Here is a 20,663-nt window from a genome sequence, read left to right as displayed (position 1 = left end):
TTTAATTGGTTTGAGCTTAAAATTATTTGACTTTTAAAATATTAACGATTAGATCTTAATATTTTAAATGGGTATGAAGATTTGACTAAATATAAACGAACAGACATAAACGAACATACACGAATATAAATAAACAGTTCATTGAACGTTCGGTTTGTTTAGAGGTCTACATTGCTCTCTTCTCCTATGAGATCACTAACGTCGTTAACTATAAAACTGAAAAAGCAACGGAACTCCGTTAAAGAAGTAATTGAAAGCGTAGCAACCACGCGCTCATACCGTTGACGTTTCCACGCATGACGACGCATCCTTTCGCCTTTTATCATCTCTCTCTCTCTCTCTCTCTAATTCTAGGGTTCTTTGACATTCCTCTGATTTCTCAATTTCCACGTTTTAATTTCTTGACAATCTTTTTCGGGTTTATATGGAATCGATTAGATCTCCCTATTGGTGCTACAGATGCAACCGCTTCATCCGGATCCGGCTCCGATCTACCCAAGATTCGCACATCTGCCCCGACTGTGGCGGAGGATTCATCGAAGAAATCGAAACGCCCTCTCGATCTCCCATCCACCATCTTTTCCCTGCCGCCGCCATGTATTCCGACACGTCAAGCCCCGCCCTCAGCCCAAGGCCCAGCACCACTCCTCATTTCCGTCGAACTCGTCGGAACGCTGGCGATCGCTCCCCTTTCAATCCTGTTGTTGTCCTCCGTGGACCAACCTCTGATGCCGATGGCATGGTTACCGAGAGAGGTAATAGAAATTTGGAGCTTTATTACGAAGATGGGTCCGGGTCGGGTCTTCGTCCCTTGCCTGCTAGCATGTCGGAGTTTTTAATGGGGTCAGGTTTTGATCGGCTTCTTGATCAGTTATCTCAATTAGAAGCCAACGGAGTTGGCCGTCTCGACCAACCGCCTGCCTCCAAAGCGGCAATTGAATCAATGCCGGTGATAAAAATCGTGGGAAGCCACGTAAGATCGGAATCTCATTGTGCAGTTTGTAAAGAGCCATTCGAGCTCCACTCCGAAGCTCGGGAAATGCCTTGTAAGCATATTTACCATTCAGATTGTATTTTACCTTGGCTTTCTATTCGGAACTCTTGCCCCGTTTGCCGCCATGAATTGCCAACAGAAAATAACGGAAATAACTTAGTGGAAAACGATGCTGTTAGAGATGAAGAAGCTGTGGGATTAACCATATGGAGGTTACCGGGAGGTGGGTTTGCTGTGGGGAGGTTTACCGGAGGAACTAGAGCAGCGGAGAGGGAGTTTCCCGTAGTGTTTACTGAGATGGATGGTGGGTTAAATAATGCGGGTGCTCCCAGAAGGATTTCGTGGGCGCCTAGTGGGAGAAGGTCACAAGAGAGTAGAGGATTAGGACGTGTTTTCCGGAATTTTGTTTCTTTTTTTGGAAGATTTAGGAGCTCCTCGCGTTCGGGCTCAGATTCTGGATTTACAAGGAGAAGTAGATCGAGTTCAGTGTTTGGGAGGTCGTCCAGAAGGGATAGCGAATGGGATTTTGAGGATTGAACGGTGGTTGAATGTATCATCTGTTCAATGTTATGTTAACCTTTCCTTCCCATTTAATCCAATACTATAGTATTGCAGTTTTCCTCAAGGAAGGGGATGTTTGTAGATTGTATGGTTTTACTTTGATGTAAATAACAACACTTTTGGTGAAGGAATGAAGCATTAGTCCCGTCAAAAGAGAAAGAAGCTTTGATGAGTTGTTATGTGCACGAATGAGGCAGAAGAAGTGGATGAAGGAGAAAGTTTTGTGGCTAGTGGGGTTGTTTAGTGGTTGCTGGGTTACTAACCTCTCATATAAATCGATCTTACGCCTAAAAAAGTTCAATTAGTAAGTTTTGTCTCCATAATTTATGATTTTCATTATTACTTGCATGTATTTATTATCAGGAATCTGTTGTTTATTGCAGTTCTTAAGTCGTTTATGTTGTTTTTGTTGTTTACTTAACTCGAAGCCAATCTACCTGCAGCCACTGCTCTACTTGGTTTATCTTTTGTTTGAATTACTTAACCATGTGATGGATTCCGCAAATTTTAATTGTGCACTAAATTTTTCATTATTGTGCATATATGTGGAACTGCACCAATTGGAGCTTGATCATTAATGTAGATGTGGATAGAGACAAGTAGAAGTCAGTGTATTTATTGGTTGGACAGCTTGGATACTATCTTAACCTTGTTAAACAATTACAATTTACACTGATATGATGGGAAGGGGTCCTACTGGCCTTTGCTTCTGTTTGTTCTCTGATTTTAAAATGAAGGCTTTAATTTGTGAAATTAATTGTTATTGAAGAACTATATGCCTTAGAAATTTGTTTCTTAGACAATGCTGCTTATGAATATTACAATATGCATTTCTGTTTCCCTACAAAAGAATTTTCTTGTTTGTTTAAAAAAGGAATTCCCTTCTCTTCCTCTTCACTTTGATGGCTGGTGAGAGGGCCTTCTTCATTGGATATACGAATTTAGAAATAAAACACGGTAGATGGTATTGAGGAGCATACATATTGTACCATGTTGCATTCCTAGTACTTTTCAATAACAGTTTCTTAGGGCAATGTGTCGTTTGCATCTTTTTGTATATGCTTTGTATTTTGTAATCGTAAAGTTTTTCTTTGATTTTCATGGAATTATCAAATCATAAGACCTGCTAAAATGTGTTTATGATTACATTTTTTTATTTTCCTGTGGGAATCATGGTCGGTGATGTGTAAAGTGTTTGGAAATTTGATTGATGATTTAACCATACAATGCCTATATAAAGAATCCATTTGAATTGCGAGGAACAGTTCTTCACCATGGCTTGTGGTTTGCATATCATTTTGGGTTATTTTTTTTTCAATGCTTTCTTGAACATCATGCTTCCTGTGAAATGAGGTTCTCATGTTAGGATGTAATGTTTGGCAGCATAGAATCTATTCCATTTCAACTTGTTTGTGACTTTGTGTTAGATTATTGTTATATTACAGAATCTGGAGTTCCAACTACTGATGGACTGTAGCCGCTTGTAGTGTAGTAGCAAACAAATCTGTAGACACATTCTGAATTGCGACCCTGGCACAGGACCTGCTGTGTCTCTTGTAACATTCACAATCTGAAACCTTGTTCCGATTTTTTGACCGAGTAATTATAGGATATATGATTGCATCTTTGCAGACTTTATCTGCAACATTGTCTAAAACAGTCACTCAATATTTAATTGAGCATTTTTTCTTTTTTTTGCTTTGTAAAGGACCCCATCATTGTTAGTGTTGTGCTTTTATCTCGTGTGCTGAATTTGAAGGTGGTGAACCCTGAAAGAGAAGCACAACGTGCTCGTTGTAAAGGCAAACCGAGTCAAGTTGAAAAAGGCTATAATAAGAAGAAATTCATTCCTTCTATTTATGATTCAGAAGTGATATAATAGAACAAGTGGTGTGCTTTTAGGATGCTCTTGGATTGGAATCTCTTATCCATGATTATAAAGAAAGTTGGTATAAAGATGAAATGAGATAGGAATAACATCTCATGGACCTATGCCGCTATCCAAAAATACTTCTTATTCAACGTTGTATCAAGTAGAGTTGGCGGTGCTTGGAGTTTTATAGGCTATGAGAGGAAAATTGTCTCATTTTGCACTTGAGTAGGTAAATATTGATGCGGATGGTGGGACGGGATCAAGAAAAAAAATTAGACCCGCCTTGAATGGTGGATAAGTTTAAATATGATTTTGTTCCTGCTCCATTTTTACCCACCTCGTTAATTTCTCGCTTGCACAGCATCATCCTATTTCTCCGATATACCAAAAAAAATATTAATAATTTTGAAAACTCTTGAAGACATTTATGATATATCTAAGACATTGCTTGTATGACAATGAGAATAATGTTATGTATGTGATTGGAGTTGGAGTGATGAGTATTTATATAAAAATTACTTTATATTTATTTAATTGATATTTATAAATATTATTTATGAAATGAATTGCGTGATGAATATAATGGGAATCAGGTGAGTTTCGAGACATGAATGGTGGAACATGATAATTTTAATGCATGGGGATAGTGCCATGGATCTACCGAGCACAATTGACATCCTAAAGAGGGACTTAGTACTCTTTCAAAAACATTATCTAATTGCATTTTAAGTCCCTTTGGATTCAAACATTAATCGAATTAGACCTTGCCTCCTACATTTTAAGGTTAAATAACTAATAGACCTCCATTTAATTTATGAAGTTTAGCAATTTGACCTCTCTCACTGTTTGATCTAATTTCATCTTTACTCCTCTCAATATTTAAATAACTCTATCTTTACTAATATATATATATATATACACACCCTTAATCATGTTATAATGTAACATAGTAGGTTAAATTGTACCCAAAATTAAGTAGCAGATAATAAATCCTAGCAAGTAAGGGAAAACAAAGTTGGAGAAAGGTGATGTGGCAAATGAGGAAAATGAACTGCAACCCACAAGTTCGGATCTCCTCAAATGGTTGCTACTAATAGTGAAATCATCATAGAACTGCCACGTGTTCTCTTTGACATTCATATGACACAAATGACCAGATCCATGCATTGCAATTTGCATGCATCCATCCCCCCCATTCATTATTTTTTCCATCATGAAAAAAACGTAGAAGAAACAAAAACAATCGATCATCCTCCTTTTTCTATTGTTTTCACTCCATTTTGTATTACACAAATTTAATTCTCCCTGGAAGTGAACAAAACAACAACATATCCCTCAGTTTTGTTGTGCCTTAGGTAGATATATATATATACATATATATGTTTGTGTGTTAATTTTGTATAAGAGAAAAGAGGGGAAGATATGAAGATTGATGAGGAGGATATTGGTGTTGGTTTAGATCGAGAAGATGCATTCCAAACAGACGATGAAGAAAACCGAGCCGAAAGGGTATGTGGTCACGCCGAGGACGATACTGAATCTGATTTCACCTTCCCGTCTCGAAATTCCTCCAACAATTTCATTGGAGCTAACAATTCCAATTGGCCTCAAAGTTACAGGTTCAAACATGATGCAGATTGTTATTATTTTTTAACCAAGATGAATCTGCATTACTATATCGAAACGGAATCATGCCTCGTTGAATATTTGCAGGGAATCGATGGATATGCTTAAAGGTGCTACGCCTCAATCCCTTAGTTTCCTAAAGATAAGTGGTGTAACAGGATCAGTGGGGAGCACCACCTCAACTTGCAAATATCCAAGTCTCAATGATGAGTCTTCTTCCCTCGATAATCCGCTCGTTTTCGAGACAATTTTGGATGAAGAAGCGCATACCCCTAATCTAATAGCCTCGCAGCAAAGTATATCGATCAACGGATCAATACCACCCTTAGAGAATCAGTGTTCATTTATCCAAGCACTTATTAATGGTAATGAACCATGTAACAGGCTGTTTGTGTGGCTAAAAGCTCCATTTTGGTGCCTGATTTCTGATTATAGACGAAGATGCTTAAGGATCCCCACTAATTTTAGATCTTTGTTTCATTTTATGAAGGAATCAATGTTCTGTCCGGCATAGGACTCCTTACAACTCCTTATGCAGTCAAAGAAGGAGGGTGGCTTAGCCTCATATTACTCGTAATATTCGGTATCGTTGCCTGCTATACCGGGGTTCTATTAAAGAGATGTTTAGAAAGCTCACCTGGTCTGCAAACTTATCCTGATATTGGCCAGGCTGCTTTTGGTGTAGCCGGTCGCTTAATGATATCCGTAAGTTGATCATTATAGCAACGTATATGTTCTGTTTGTCCTTAGAGATGTGATACTGACACTTTGATCTTAATTTCTGAAATGCAGGTGATTTTGTATGCAGAATTATATGTAAGTGCACTGATTTCTCTTTCATTTGTCGATTAAGTTCTCTGTTTAATATGGTTTCCACTCCATGTTCTGCACTAAAATTTGAGCAGCACCCTCTGATCTGTAGGCGGCATGTGTGGAGTATGTAATAATGATGAGTGATAACCTGTCGACGATTTTCCCGAACACCGGCATGCATTTAGCCGGAATATATCTTGATGCTTCTCAAGTATTTGCTATCATAGGAACTCTTTTTATTCTCCCAACTGTTTGGCTTCGAGACCTTAGCTTGCTCTCGTATCTATCAGGTTTATCTCCTTTCACCTCCCTAGCACGTGTTTTAGCATATGAATGCTGATCTTAACCTTTAAATTGTTCAGTTGGTGGAGTTGGAGCATCAATTTTAATGGTGCTTTGCTTGTTATGGATCGGAGTGGATCATGTCGGGTTTCATCAAGGCGGAACCTCCCTTAACCTCGTAAATCTTCCGATCTCGGTCGGTATATATAGCTTCTGCTATGCTGGCCATTCGGTTTTCCCAAATATATATTCTTCCATGAGAGAGCCCTCACTATTTCCTGTTGTTCTTATAGGCAGGTAACATGAAATTTCACCTTCTTATAGCTATAATCAAATTCATTTATGTTCTCTTATTAAAAAGTCTTTTGGAATTATCAATCTTGTTAACTTGTTTTGTTCTCTTTTCCAGCTTTACGTTTTGTTGGTTCCTTAGCACAGGGATAGCAATCTCTGGCTTTCTGATATTTGGTGACTCAGTTGAATCTCAGTTTACTTTAAACATGCCAACGGAATTTTTAGCTTCGAAAATCGCAATCTGCACCGTGGTATGTTAACTAGACTGATGCTTCCGTTCAGTTTCTGCCAGTCCTGGATCATTGTTATGGTTTATAATAAATTAATGGTACTGCTCATTGAGATCTAAGCATGATATATACATTCGTTTCAGGTTATCATAACGATATCGAAGTATGCCTTGACGCTCACTCCCATTGCATTGAGTCTCGAAGAACTCATATCTTCGACATGGTTTAGATCTTACGGTGTTTCAATACTCATCAGAACAGCTTTAGTGATTTCAACTCTAGTTGTCGCGATGAAAGTTCCCTTTTTCGGTAACATCATATGGTTCTGATTATTTGTTTGGTTACTTTAGAATAAGCTTCATAAGCCCTAAAGTTCAACTGTTTTTTTTTTCTTCCTCTCCAAGCAAAACAGATTACTAACATATGAACTTGGTTTTCATTTGTCTACTCTTGTGCAGCTTTTGTGATGGCATTGGCAGGATCTTTGTTGGCAATTTTGATAGTAAGTTCCTCATTTATAGACTACTAACACACGAACTTGGTCCGAATATGTATCGAACTTTAGTATTTCTGAACCAATTTCTCCGTCTAATGTTTCGTCGCAGACTATTGTGTTCCCGTGCTCCTGTTATCTGAGCATATTCAGGGATCGATTAACCAAGTTACAAGTAAGAATCCTGAGCTCATCCAAGCTCAGCATATATATCTGCAGTGCCTATTGCAAAGAAAATGGCCTTAACCTCGGTGTTTTGTGTTGTGTTTTCAGATTACAGTGTGCATTTGCATCGGCGTTCTGGGGTTGATAATCGCTGGTCTAGGCACATACGCTTCGATCATAAGAATAGCAGGCCAACTTGGGTGAGGTGCATGCATTGTTCCATTGTTCAGATGATGGATACATAACATCAATTGTAACCGACTTACAATTTACAGTTCCATCAGCTTGTAGGCAGGTTCCTGAGTCGTTTAATGTCTTTGAATTATTCTAGCCTAAAAAAAATCCCATCGATTGTGCTACAGCATATTACTGTATTTTATTAAAACATACACAAATTTATATATTCATATTAAGAACATATTATTTCTCAATCATCCATGGACCCTGCAAGTTTATTTCCAGAAAGTGGAAAACGCATTTGCTGATGCATGCCAACATTAAAGTTTAATCTAAAGCCTAATTAAGCAAGAGATATGACTTGGGACACTCGAGATTTCACTTGGCCAACGAGAAAAAAATAGCGGTCAGGTAGTAGGGGAGTGGTAATGACGGCGTCCGGAATTGTTATTGTGAAAAATAGTGGTGTGAAGTGAAATCCACCAATAATTGTAGATTAAGGCCATAATTTAATGAGTAGTGGCCAACAGCGACAATAACGGGTCTTAATCAGCAGTATGAGAACATTAGGAAGTTGAAGCAAAGAAATCCCAACCCACACATTGCTCAATGCTCATACACATCAACGCCACCAAATTGAATAACTTGACCAGCCGGCATCTACTTATATTAATGCAACTTGTTGCTGAAATCATACCTAATTGACACACCATACCATTTGTCCCTCCTTATAAAACCAGAACATCGTTCACTGTCTTCATCACTCCCTTTTCACCATTTGTCATTGTCCAAATCTCAAACAGTTTCCAAGACAGTTCAATGATGTCTTCCCAAACCAGAGTTGTTCGTTCTGTTTGCATTATCTGCTCTTTGGTTATTGTCAGAGGTTGCATTTGCAAAGCATGCAGCCATTACCAGGCACTACAAGTTTGATGTACGTATGAAGAATGTGACAATATTGTGCCAATCGAAGAAGAGCATTGTGACGGTCAATGGCCGGTTTCCGGGGCCACGGATCATAGCGAGGGAAGGTGATTGTCTCGTTATCAAGGTGGTTAACCATTTCAATACAATGTCACTCGTCACTGGTACGAAACAAAATGGTTTCTTTTTCTTCCAACAGAAGTTACTCGATGTTGTTTGTTTGCTGTTACTCTTCTTCTCAATGCTCCCATTTATGGTGAAACAGGCACGGAATACGGCAACTAAGGAGTGGTTGGGCGGACGGACCGGCCTATATCACACAGTGCCCCATTCAAACGGGACAGTCTTATGTACACAGTTTTACTGTCACCTGGCAAAGGGGAACCTTGTTTTGGCATGCTCACATTTCATGGCTCATAGTCACTCTTTATGGCCCTATTGTCATCCTCCCCAAGCGACATGTTTCGTATCCATTTCCCCAGCCCTTCAAAGAAGTTCCCATCATTTTTGGTAAAGAAAATTACATTAAATTATCAATTCTCGTATTTGGACACTAAGTATTTACCTATACGCAAATTAACATTGCTACAGGAGAATGGTGGAAAACAGACACAGAGACAATTATCAGCCAGGCCCTGCAGACTGGAGCTGCACCAAATATCTCTGACGCCTACACCATTAATGGCTTACCAGGTCCCTCCTACATCTGCTAAGCAAAAGGTAACTATATCGTATTGATTGTTCCATTGCGAATATCCCAATCTGACACTATATATGGAATTCTAAAACATTATTGTTGAAGCAGATACATTTAAGCTCAATGCGAAGCCTGGCAAAACCTATCTTCTTCGCCTGATCAATGCCGCACTGACGCCGATCTCTTTTTAAGCATCGCGAATCAAACCCTGACCGTGGTGGAAGCTGATGCTGTCTATGTCGAACCTTTCAAGACACAAATTGTACTCATAAGTCCCGGACAAACCACTAATGTTCTTCTCAGGGCCAAGTTCAAGGCTCCCTGTATCGCTTTTGCAATGTCGACTAGGCTTATTGCTTTTGACAACACGACAACAACCGGAATTCTAGTGTACGAGAAATCTTCAGCCTCAAACTCCAACTGGAAAAACAATAAACTTCCTCTTCTAAAAGCAGTACTTCCGAAGTTCAACCACTCAAGTTCATGAAATTCAACAGGAAAATCCGTAGCCTGTCCAATGCCAAATTCCCGGCAAACGTGCCTAAAGAGATTTATCGACGTTTCTTTTTCACAGTCGGGTTCAGGACGCTTCCATGCCCGAAAAGCCAAACATGTCAAGGTCCCAACTTAGCGGCCTCGATTAACAATGTGTCGTTTGTTCAACCGAACATGTCAATCCTTCAAGGTCACTTCTTTAACAAGGCAAAGGGATTGTTCACCACTGATTCCCGACCAACCCTTTAATGAAGTTCAACTACACTGGCACACCACCGAGCAACATGATGTTGAACAATGGCACCGAAGTCGTGGCTCTTCCGTTCAACACTAGAGTAGAGTTGGTGATGCAGGACACTAGCATTTTCGGAGCAAAGAGCAACCCTTTGCTTCTTCATGGGTTTAATTTCTTTGTTTTTGGTCGTGGCATCGGAAAATTCAACCCCAAGAAAGACCCTCCGGTGATTCCTGGCCAATAACCCACGTACTTATGCAACAAGTCATATATCTGTAAATAGGCCTCTGATTTTGTGATTGTTGTATTAAAAATACAGGGGTTTGGTTTATGCATTGCCATTTGGAAGTGCACACCAGCTGGGGCTTGAAGATGGTTTGGGTTGTCAAGGACGGAAAGGGCCGGAAACAGAAGCTCCCACCGGCACCTTCCGATCTTCCTAAATGCTGAAATTTTCGCTTCCCACATATTTTTCCAGTGCTTTACGTTGTGTTTTCTTTCATTCTTTTGTCACATCATAAATAATGCAAATGCAGTTTTCTATACACCAATCAATGGGTGTTTCTGAACTTTATAACAATCTCATTTCATCATTAATTCTTTTTTCCCCAGATTCAACTTCTTAATTTTAGAATTCTTAACGAAAGGTGACCAAAGTGAAAGTTCCCAAAAAATTCAGTGACCGATACTTAAAATTTAAAGTATCACACTTTATTATATAGTAAAATATAAAGAGAAAACACAATAAATTAAACACAACAAACCAACATTCCAACAATCTATTCCTGCAACTTTCTGATTTTAAAAAATGACCCACTTACTTGAAAAAGAACTATTGTTACAAACTATTCGGTTTTTACTCAAATTTCCTCTCATTTCTCTTCAAGTTTTTATTTTTATTTTTTATTGATATTTTGTTTTCTAAACATGAATGAACGAAAATATTTTATCCAGTTCGAAAAGTATTATCAGACACACCCCTAAAAGACCCTCGAAAATTATCGATTTCTCATTTTGCTCCAAGAAAATATTTTACTTGAGATAGTAAAGATGGGTGGTTTGGATGATTTAGGAGTAATTTTAGAAGTTATTTAGAGTTATAATTCGAACTTTGATAGGAGGAATGGAGAAATTCTTGGGAAATTTCTAATTAAGGACTAAATTGATAAAAAAAAAGTAAAAAGAAAAGAATGTGTCAAGTGAAAATGGAAATAAAAAATAGAAAGACTTAGAAAAGTATCTTTTTAATATTATTTTACGTGTCAGTCATTGATTGGGTTATTATTTTTAATATATTTTTTAGTTTTTAAATATTAACGAAAAATTAATGAAATCTCGAGAACTAACCTTGCTATTTTTTAAGTCAATAAATTTTTAATATTATATTATGTGTTGATCATTGATGGATTTGAATATTTTTTTTAATTTTTTGAAAATAAATATTTAATTTTTGTGCATGTTTAAAGATTAATTTTTATCTTAGGTAATGATGAAATAATTCATGATAAAAATGGATAAAATAATTGACAATAAAATACTTATCTTTTAAAAAAAACTCTACTTGAGCCATTTTTTTTTGTTTTATTAATGGCAGATCACAAATATTTTTTAGGGTAAACTACACATTTAGTATTTAAACTATCAATTTTAGTACCTAATTTTTAAATTTTTTTAAAGTCATACATAACATTTAGTTTTTATTTCATTTTAGTATCTTACCATTAAAAACTTAACATGTAATTTACACGTGGCACCTTTTTATAGGTAAATTGCATCATTAATCGCTCAATTATCTTACCACTCCTATTTTGGTCAGTAAAGTTTAATTTTTTTAATTTATTACTTAACTATCAAATTACTCATAATTTTAATCACTCTAACTTTCAAATTTAATTTTTTATTTTGAACTATATATTAATAAAATAATAATAAAAATGTCATGTCAAAAAATTATTAATAAAATAAATTAGAATGATTAAATAAGAGCAATTTGAAAGTTGAGTAGTTAAATTGAATTTTTTTAAACTTTAGCACCAAAATAGGAGTGAAAATAGTTATTTGATGAATGATGTAATTTTCCCATAAAAATGAAGTGTAGTTAAGTTTTTAACGGTGAGGTACTAAAATGAAACAAAAACTAAATGTTAGGTATGATTTTGAATTTTTTTTTTGAAAATTTAAGTACTAAAACAGATCGAAACTGATAGTTTAGATATTAAACACGTAATTTACCCTAACTTTTATTGTAGACACATATATATTAATAATATAATTTTTGTACGAGATAGACATAAATAAAGCTTTAAGATGTGCAGAATTAATAAAATAAATAAATAACATAAGAAAATTTAGATTTCAATGTGATACTTGTCCACCCTAAACTTTTATTATGGTTCCCTTTGTCCATCGCCATTGTTTCTTAACCACCAAGAAAAGAAAAAGTTCAGCCCCAGCCCTGAAAGGAGAAGTAGAAAGAGAGGCCAAAATATTTGATCAGATTTAATGGTCAATGTTTCAATAATCTTATGTTATTTGTTGCAGATCGATTCTAAATGGGTTGGGGTTGGGGACGTCGACGACAGGTCAAACTGCTCCATTTTCCTCCACACTTGAGTTGTTTTTTTAAGCTTTTGACCACAAGCAGGGCTCTTAAATCTCATAACAGGCGTCGCTAAATTACAGGGCAAATGAAAGGGTTGACTTTTGAAAAAACGTACACATGCTCCCCTCCCCCTGTTGCAGTTAGCACCCAAACCTAAGCCCTCTCTGATAAGTCAAATACAAACTTGTCTTCACCATCCTCGTCTTTCGTTTTCTAGGATTCACAAAGTCAATGCCCAATTCCTACAAAATTTTCCCTCACTCTCAAGTAAACTGCTCCTAAATTGTCTCGTGTTTGATGCCCAAAGACTTCAATCATTTGGGTAAAGGATATAAAGTTAAGGCTAAAGTAATTGTAGGGGAATTTTATCTAATCATTCTTTGGGGTTGACCCTTGCTTTGGTTGTCACTAGGGTCCACATTAGATGCATCGATCCCATCAAAACAAGGTAACAAGACAAAATCCGGACAGTTTTTATACAATGAACCTAAATTATTGGTTGGACCATGCCATCATAGGCAGCTACAAGCATGAAATATCCTAGTTACTTCCCATTTACTTCTTTCATTTTTACATGCTAATGATTGATTATGCATTTGAAGAGACAACCTATCAAGCAGAGACAATATAGAATTTTATGTTAATAAGTATGAATCTAGAAAATTATATTAAAAATTTAACAAATACAATTGCACATCAAAATCCCTTCATCCAGTGGTAAATCTATGCATATATATGAGGGTGTGCACTTATTCACCCTAAAATTTGATTTTTTTTTATAATTATTTATTTTATTGATCGTATTTATTTCGTATAACTGCCAAGAAAGTGTATGTGCTATATATTGTAATCAAAGTCAACAACCCATCAACCTATCTTCATAAACAAAACCCTAATCCTATCAACTTCCTATGTTCATCTGCTCCACTACTTTCCCCTTTTCACCATAAATTTTGTACTTGCTGGTGACTTAATTAATCCATTATCCCACTGGGTTTCTTCTTCCAACACCCGGGTATTTATTTCAGTTCTAATTAGTTTAATGCAAGGCTTGTTTTAGTTGTATCTTTGAGAGTATCCTAATGGAGAAATATCAGAAGGACAATGACGGCTCCGACGACGGACTCGTGCGAGAGCTTCTCGATAATGAGTCTCTTTTCTTTGTTGTATCTCAAGGGACAATGGCATCCAATGTGTATTCAGGGCCAAGGATTCAAGATATCGAGAATGTTTTATAGGTGTCGAACTGGAATGATGTGCCCCAAGCACAAGAGCTAACCAGGTTGATTTGGTTTCCATCTTGTTCTTTTCTTGAGGAAATGATTAATATTTTATTTGATTTTAAACTGATAATATGTTTTCTTTATTTTTGGCAGGATTGATTCAATGGCGGAAAGAAATTTGAGTGAGATGGAGAATAAGTATACTCTAAAGATCAAAAGCTGCGGCAATCGAATGGCCGATGATGGCTATAAATGGAGGAAATATGGGCAAAAATCCATCAAAAACAGCCCATATCCTAGGTCACTATCTTTTGCTTCTCTCCCTCTCAGTCGTCACCATCTTTAATTTTGATATATTATCGAAAAGGTCCCCCAATGTTTACTAAAATAACCATTTTGACTCCTATTCTTTTTTTAGTATTTTCTTCGTAAACATTTAATTTTAAGGCAAAAAAGCCCTGATTTTGATTGGATAGTCATTTTAACCCTTATTATCTTTTCAATGTACTTAGGCTCCAATATTTTATTTTAGGGTAAAATGGGCCCCGACTTTTGGGCATTAAGTGTTTGTTAACTAACAATTTTCATCTGTAAAGAGACTTTTTTGCCTCAAAATGAAATGTTATGAGCCAAAATGCTCCTAAAAAATAATAGAGACAAAAATAAACATTTGAGGGCTAATTATGACATTATGCCTATAAAAAATGCCCTTAGTGTTTTAATAAATAATCACTTTGTTAATATTCATCTTTTGACATTTTGCCCCACCATGTATTATTTTAGGGTAAAAATGTCGCACCTTAGTTACTTTGATCTTTATTTTTTTTGAGAGCATGTTGGCCTCTAATATTTCATTTTAGGATAAAATACACTTATTTTTTTATGTTAACCGCTTGTTAACTAACAACTTCTACAGAGGAGTCGTTTTTGCCTAAAAATGAAATATTAAGGGGCCAAAAAGCTAGAAAAAAGAAAGGTCAAATGACTATTTAGTCAAATGTTAGGGGCATTTTTGACATTATACCTTAAATTTTCTTTTAAGTTAATTGCATCAAACATTCTCAATTATAATCAAGATTTTAAGTTAGTCCTAAAATTTCCGAATGCGTCAGCTTCCTCAAATGACATAAAGCAATAGAAGAAGTTTCCATGCATGTATTAATGTAATTTCTCCTTTGAATTGGCATGAAACAGGAGCTACTACAAGTGCACCAACCCAAGATGCAGTGCCAAAAAGCAGGTGGAGAAGTCCAGAGACGAGCCAGATACACTCATCATCACCTACGAAGGCCTCCACCTACACTTCGTCCACCCATATTTCCCTTTCCATGACGATAATGCATCGATCAACAAACCGAAGAAGGCGGTTTAGGAATCAGAGTCACTGGCTCATGCAGCTTCACAAACTGCAACAAATGATATCGACAACAGCGAGCCTCTAGTACTGCCAAGCCCTTGCCCTCAAGAAATAGCGTTGGAAGCAGAGTTTGGGCAACAAGGGTTGCTTGAAGATGTGGTGCCTCGGATGATAAGGAAGCCATCGCACAACAATGGTGTTTCATCCAAATCATCTTCTTGTTCATCTTCTTCACAGTCACGTTCTGCTCCTGCTTCACCCTCTTCTCTATCTTGGTCTCCTGGTTATGATCCCTGGCCTGTTTTTATATAAGCATACACTCCAGCATTAATTAGGTGAATATCTTACTTAGTGTTTGAAACTTGAGATCCCATTATATTATAGTAAGTCTTCGTTAATATTAACAATTACTTTGCTTTTATTAAGACTTATATCATAAACAAGTACTAAATGTGCATCGTTTTTAAGTATCTAAAGTTACTTTTTGGTCAAAATAAATATTAAAATATTTTTTTGTCAAAATATGTACCTAAAGTATTTAATCATTTTCATCTAAATTCTAAAAAAATTGACATGTGACATTAATTAAAGAATATTTTAAGTATATAGATGAAAAAATTGAATACTTTATATACCTATTTTAATAAAAAATATTTGATGTATCTTTTTTATTAAAAAGATAACTTTATGTACTTAGATGAAAAAAATGATATACTTCAAATATTTATTTAGAATAGAAGCATTTTATTAATGTCAAATTAATTTTTCTACATTTAGTTGATTGAATCTTAAGTTGATAAACATGATTGTTTGTAATATTTAAGAGAGTGTAATTTTGAATGTGTGTATAATATCTACTAATATATATAAGTGAAATTTTAAATAATTTAAATATTTTATTAAAAATAGATTCTTATTTTTTAAAATAATTATGTGACCTTATTCTCATATGTAATAGGGTAAGAAGAGGTAGGGTAGTAGGCTGCCCCCAACGAAGTTGAGAGCAACTTCCGTGGAATACCTCCAATTATGAATTGCCCACCATGAGACTCGATCCCACGACCACAAGATTAAGAGCTTTGTGCTTTACCAACTGAGCTGGTCGGGCAATATACATTCTTATTTTTAGTCAATTAAATATAAGTTGACAATGCAAATACAGGAAAAGGCTTTTAAACCCCAAAATTTGATCTTAAAATGAATCCAATTTAATTAAATGAAATACGTAGCCCGTTTGATTATCAATAAAATATATGTGGATATATGTATATTTTTATATGATTTTTTTATCGGTCCAGTTAATTTAAATTGAGTATAATATAAATTTATTAATAAATTTATTAATTTAATTTATTTTATTTACAATATTAATGTTTAGATTTAAATATTTTTAAAGAATATAGTATCTCATTTAACTATATCAATTTCAAATTAATATCAACTTGGTATATTGTTAAATATAGATATTAAACATAAATTTGATAATATTATCCCAAAAGCATGAACCAATTGATTTCAGTAGTGAAAAAATGTTTGTTATTCTTAGAAGTCCCGAGTTTGTGTTTATTGTCAAATGATTAATAATCTTCCGAACATATACTATCACTTATAATTACTCTATACTACTACTCATAATAATACCCTAACCAAATCTTTAAACTACTCTACACCATTAGCTCTCTCAAACTATGTTGCTTCGACTTAGTGATAGTATCAGATACAATAATCCCCCTATGCAATCCACATGAATCAAGTAATCTTAATGATAAAGAAATTATTGTCACATTTAGAGCTTTGGATTCAAACACGACATTTATAAAAATGCTTAAATGCTTATTATTAACTATTAATAGTATTTCAAATATATATTGCCTTATCCTCTCATAATAATAAAAAAGGTGTTTGAATATAAATATTAAATACCGGTATTTTAAGAAGAAAAACAAATTAAAGCAACAAAGGCTTAAAGTTTAAGTTGATAATAAACCATTTTGATCCTTTTTCTGTTTGATTATTAAAAAATAAAAGTATAGCTGCCGTTGAGATTGGATTATATATCCACATATTTTTAATAATACACTAATCTTAAGCAGCATAAATGTACTGTTATCTAGGGATATAATAATGAATGTGGTAACAGTCAGAATTGAACGAAACAATAACCGAATAGAAAAGAAAATAAAATAAAAAATGGGCATTCCAAGAGTTGACCTCGAGACCTCTCGCACCCTAGCGCGAATGATACCACTAGACCAAATGCCCTTAGTTGATAAATGAAATTTTGGTTTTTAGTTTACTATTATGTCGCTTTCAATCGATGTAAAGTTATTTTTTTTAATGAAAGATTCATTAAATTTCAGTAGCGTTATGCAATACAACAAATCAAATACATTAAGCCTCGTCAATTAGTATGGATTGGGTCTTGACAATGCCCATTGAACTCGAGAGTTAGCAACTCGGTTGGCTTTTCTGTTAACGTAGAAAACTTTGAGGTCCCTAAGAATAGTCAAAATCTCATGAGTTTCGTTGAGAAACAATCCAATGGTTGGAACATTTTCATGCCTATTAGCGAGTCTGTTAACAATGGAAATTGCGTAAACTTCGATGATCGCTTTTGACCACCCATTCTCAATAGAAAACTTAAGCCCTTGGGTGAAAGTGAAAGCCTCCGCCGATTCAGCAGAGAACGGGGGAGAAGTGTTGTCACTTCCCTCCTATAACCATCTCTTTATTGTCCCTTGTCACAATGCCTATCGCAAAAATAGCTTTGGTGGCACAGAACATCCCACCATCATTGATCTTGATTGTGTCAAGTAGAGATCGGGTCCAAACTCTAGAGCGTCCTTGGTATGCAGGGTTAGTCCTACTCTCTTTCCTTACATTGACGAACTCAAAGCAGAGATTTTACGTCGCAATGACAACATCTCTATTCTCTTGTAACTCTTCCTCGTGGATCCACTTGTTTCGTCGATTCCAAATGTTCCACAACAACACAATAAGTCTCGAAAGACCTTCATGGTCCAATTGGGTGGCGACCCATTCCAACCATTCTTTATAGGAGTCTCCTTGCAATTTGATGATAGATGCTTTAAGACCAAAGATTCTCAAAATGCTTTTTTCTTTAGGAAAATCCTTGAGGGATTGGATTGTAGTTTCCAACGCTTCGTCACAAAGAGAGCATATTCCTTCGTTATTTCGGGCATTCTTAAGTTTTTTTTCCCGGTGAGTATCGCAATATGACATTCTCCAACAAAAAATCTTGATTTTTGGTAAAATCAGGAGCTTTGTGAGGATTTCCAAATCTTTCTTTGTTCCTGAGGGAGTTCATTCCGGAGGAGAAGCGAGTTGTAACCGGATTTCGCCGAGTAGCAGCCTGTACTATGGTGACTTCAGATCAGTCTATCTTTGCGGGAGGGAGCGATGAGAGTACTAAACACTCTTCCAGCATCCCCAATTGTCAACAACTTTTGATCTTCTCTTCATCCCACCTCGGCGCCATTGGGAGCATGAACTCCGAAATTTGATTGGTTATTCCTATTGTCAAAATAGGGGATTGTCCATCTGATAGGAGAGGTGTCCCCCCAAGAATCCTGGAACATTCTGATCTTACTTTCGTACCCCACTTTCCTGAAGAATCCCTCCTTCAATGCTTCATTTTCTTTGAAAATGCTAACCCAAGCGTATGAGACCCGGATCCTAAAAAATCCTCCACATTTGGTTACCTAGGAGTGCGATGTTGAAAAGCTTTAGATCTCTAAAACCTAGTCCCCCTTCTCTCTTAGCTCTGCAAACTTTATCCCAAGAAACCATAGTCCATCCTCCAAGTCCTGCTTTTCGGGCTATCAAAGGGATCGTATATGGGAGGTGATATCCTCAATGATACCATCAGGGAGCATGTAACAAGACATTGCATAAGTGGGGAGGGCTTGGGCTACAGACTTAAGGAAAACCTCACGTCTCCCAAAAGAGAGCAAGTTTTTGGTCCAACCTTGGATTCTTTTAACGGTGTTATTCTTAACAAAACTAAAGGTGTTAATGTTTCCTTTGCCCATAGAAAGAGGAAGCCCAAATAGGAACCAAGGTATTCTTTTTCTTCCACTCCAAAGATTCTCAAGAAGTTGCTTCGGTACTCCTGGCGAGTGTTGGTGTTGAAGTAAGCACTTGATTTGTCATAGTTGATCCTCTGTCCCGAAGAATACTCATAAATAGATGCTAGGGATATCTTTCACTCGATTGGCTTCCTCTAACGAATTCTTGAAGAAAGGAAAACTATCATCCGTATAGAAGAGGTGACTAATTCGTAGACCTTTGAGACTTGTCTGACGAGTCCTTTTTGTTGGGCATTGTGGAGCAACACCGACAACCCTGAGCACAGAAGAGAAAGAGATACTGGGAGAGGAAGTCTCCTTCTCGGAGTCCCCTCTCTCGGGTAAACGCATCTGATAAATGACCATTGAGTCATATTTGAAAGGACACAGTGGTTACACAATTCCTTATGGGATTAACAAAATTGTCATTGAACTCCATTTTTCTCATAGTTAAGAACAAAAAATTACATTCAACCCTATCATAAGTTTTTTCCATATCAAGTTTAACAATTGTCCCTTTATTTAGATCGTTTTTAGAACTTTTAAGATAACGAGGAAGTTGTCAACAAAACTTAAGTTTTTTTAAATAGAAGTTTGTATATGACAGCGTACTATAATCATCATTATTTATAAATATAAAATATAAATACACATAATTACATTTTCATATAAATATATTGATATGAAAATGTAAAATTTAACATTATTAATTATATTTATTATTTAATTAAATAATTATATTTTATTTTAAATATGATCATAAAAATATTTAAAAGTAATTTATGATATTAAAAATCTACATTATAATATAAAGGGTTAAGATCCACTTATACTATATAAAACTAATAAGTTTTACACCAGTTTATAGTCATTAGATTTAAAAAAATAATAATTTAGATTTAATTAAAATTTATAACCTATAAATTAATATTTCTTTAACTCGGGATAAAATAATAATTTTTATTTTTAAGATTAGAGTTTAAGGTTTAGAGATTAAGGGTTGAAGTTTTACAATTTGAGATTTGAGATTCGGAATTAGAGTAAAAAGATATTGTTTTCGTGCAAGTTAAAAGATATTTATTTATGAATTATAAATGTTAATTAAATTTAAGCCACATATTTATTTAAATATATTAGTTTTACATAGTTTAAGCGGGTTCTATCTCTAATACAAATTAATATATATCAGTATATATATTTTTTTATTGCTCTCTCGGTTCCCAATGCTTCACTTTAACTAATCCGAATCGACTTGAGTCACACACCTGATTTTGGTGAATGAGTCTCCCAGTGAAGATTTTCTCCATACACAAAAGACTCGAACTCCATATACCAAAATATATTAATATCGAACAAAATGAACAGTAAAAAATCGAAATTTTGATAAAAATAAAGTTTAATCTATTTCAAATCAATTTAAGACTAATACATACCAATAAAACCAGGCCTAATAAAAAATAGTGCTTATTTTTAGATATAAGCAAGGCAATGGAAAAGTGTGTGTCCTGAATGTCTGTTTTGGAATAATGGCCTC

The 20,663-nt window shown here is 35.4% G+C and overlaps 2 protein-coding genes and 2 pseudogenes across 2 annotated transcripts; all 4 read left to right on the top strand.

The window, feature by feature from the left end:
* Positions 1-338: 338 nt before the first annotated feature.
* On the top strand, positions 339-3,408 carry LOC120209517 (probable E3 ubiquitin-protein ligase RHC2A). Its single transcript, XM_039208509.1, has 2 exons — positions 339-1,859; positions 3,001-3,408. Exon 1 carries the CDS (start codon positions 425-427, stop codon positions 1,529-1,531), a length of 1,107 nt encoding a protein of 368 aa, XP_039064440.1. The 5' UTR covers positions 339-424; the 3' UTR covers positions 1,532-1,859; positions 3,001-3,408.
* Positions 3,409-4,820: 1,412 nt separating this feature from the next.
* On the top strand, positions 4,821-7,588 carry LOC120209514 (amino acid transporter AVT1D-like). The gene is made up of 11 exons (XM_039208506.1): positions 4,821-5,047; positions 5,142-5,419; positions 5,545-5,759; positions 5,847-5,870; positions 5,977-6,157; positions 6,230-6,446; positions 6,559-6,694; positions 6,817-6,982; positions 7,132-7,175; positions 7,279-7,341; positions 7,440-7,588. The coding sequence occupies exons 1-11, from the start codon at positions 4,851-4,853 to the stop codon at positions 7,533-7,535; spliced, it is 1,617 nt and encodes a 538-aa protein (XP_039064437.1). The 5' UTR covers positions 4,821-4,850; the 3' UTR covers positions 7,536-7,588.
* Positions 7,589-7,936: 348 nt separating this feature from the next.
* On the top strand, positions 7,937-10,309 carry LOC120209518 (annotated as a pseudogene).
* Positions 10,310-13,341: 3,032 nt separating this feature from the next.
* Positions 13,342-15,389, top strand: LOC120209515 (annotated as a pseudogene).
* The last annotated feature ends 5,274 nt before the right edge of the window (positions 15,390-20,663 follow it).

This window comes from Hibiscus syriacus, unplaced genomic scaffold (assembly GCF_006381635.1).
Source record: "Hibiscus syriacus cultivar Baekdansim isolate YM2019G1 unplaced genomic scaffold, ASM638163v2 tig00019080_pilon, whole genome shotgun sequence".
Lineage (NCBI taxonomy): Eukaryota > Viridiplantae > Streptophyta > Magnoliopsida > Malvales > Malvaceae > Hibiscus > Hibiscus syriacus.
Note: the sequence above shows the minus strand (reverse complement) of the source record. Positions and strands in the feature narration are given on the sequence as shown.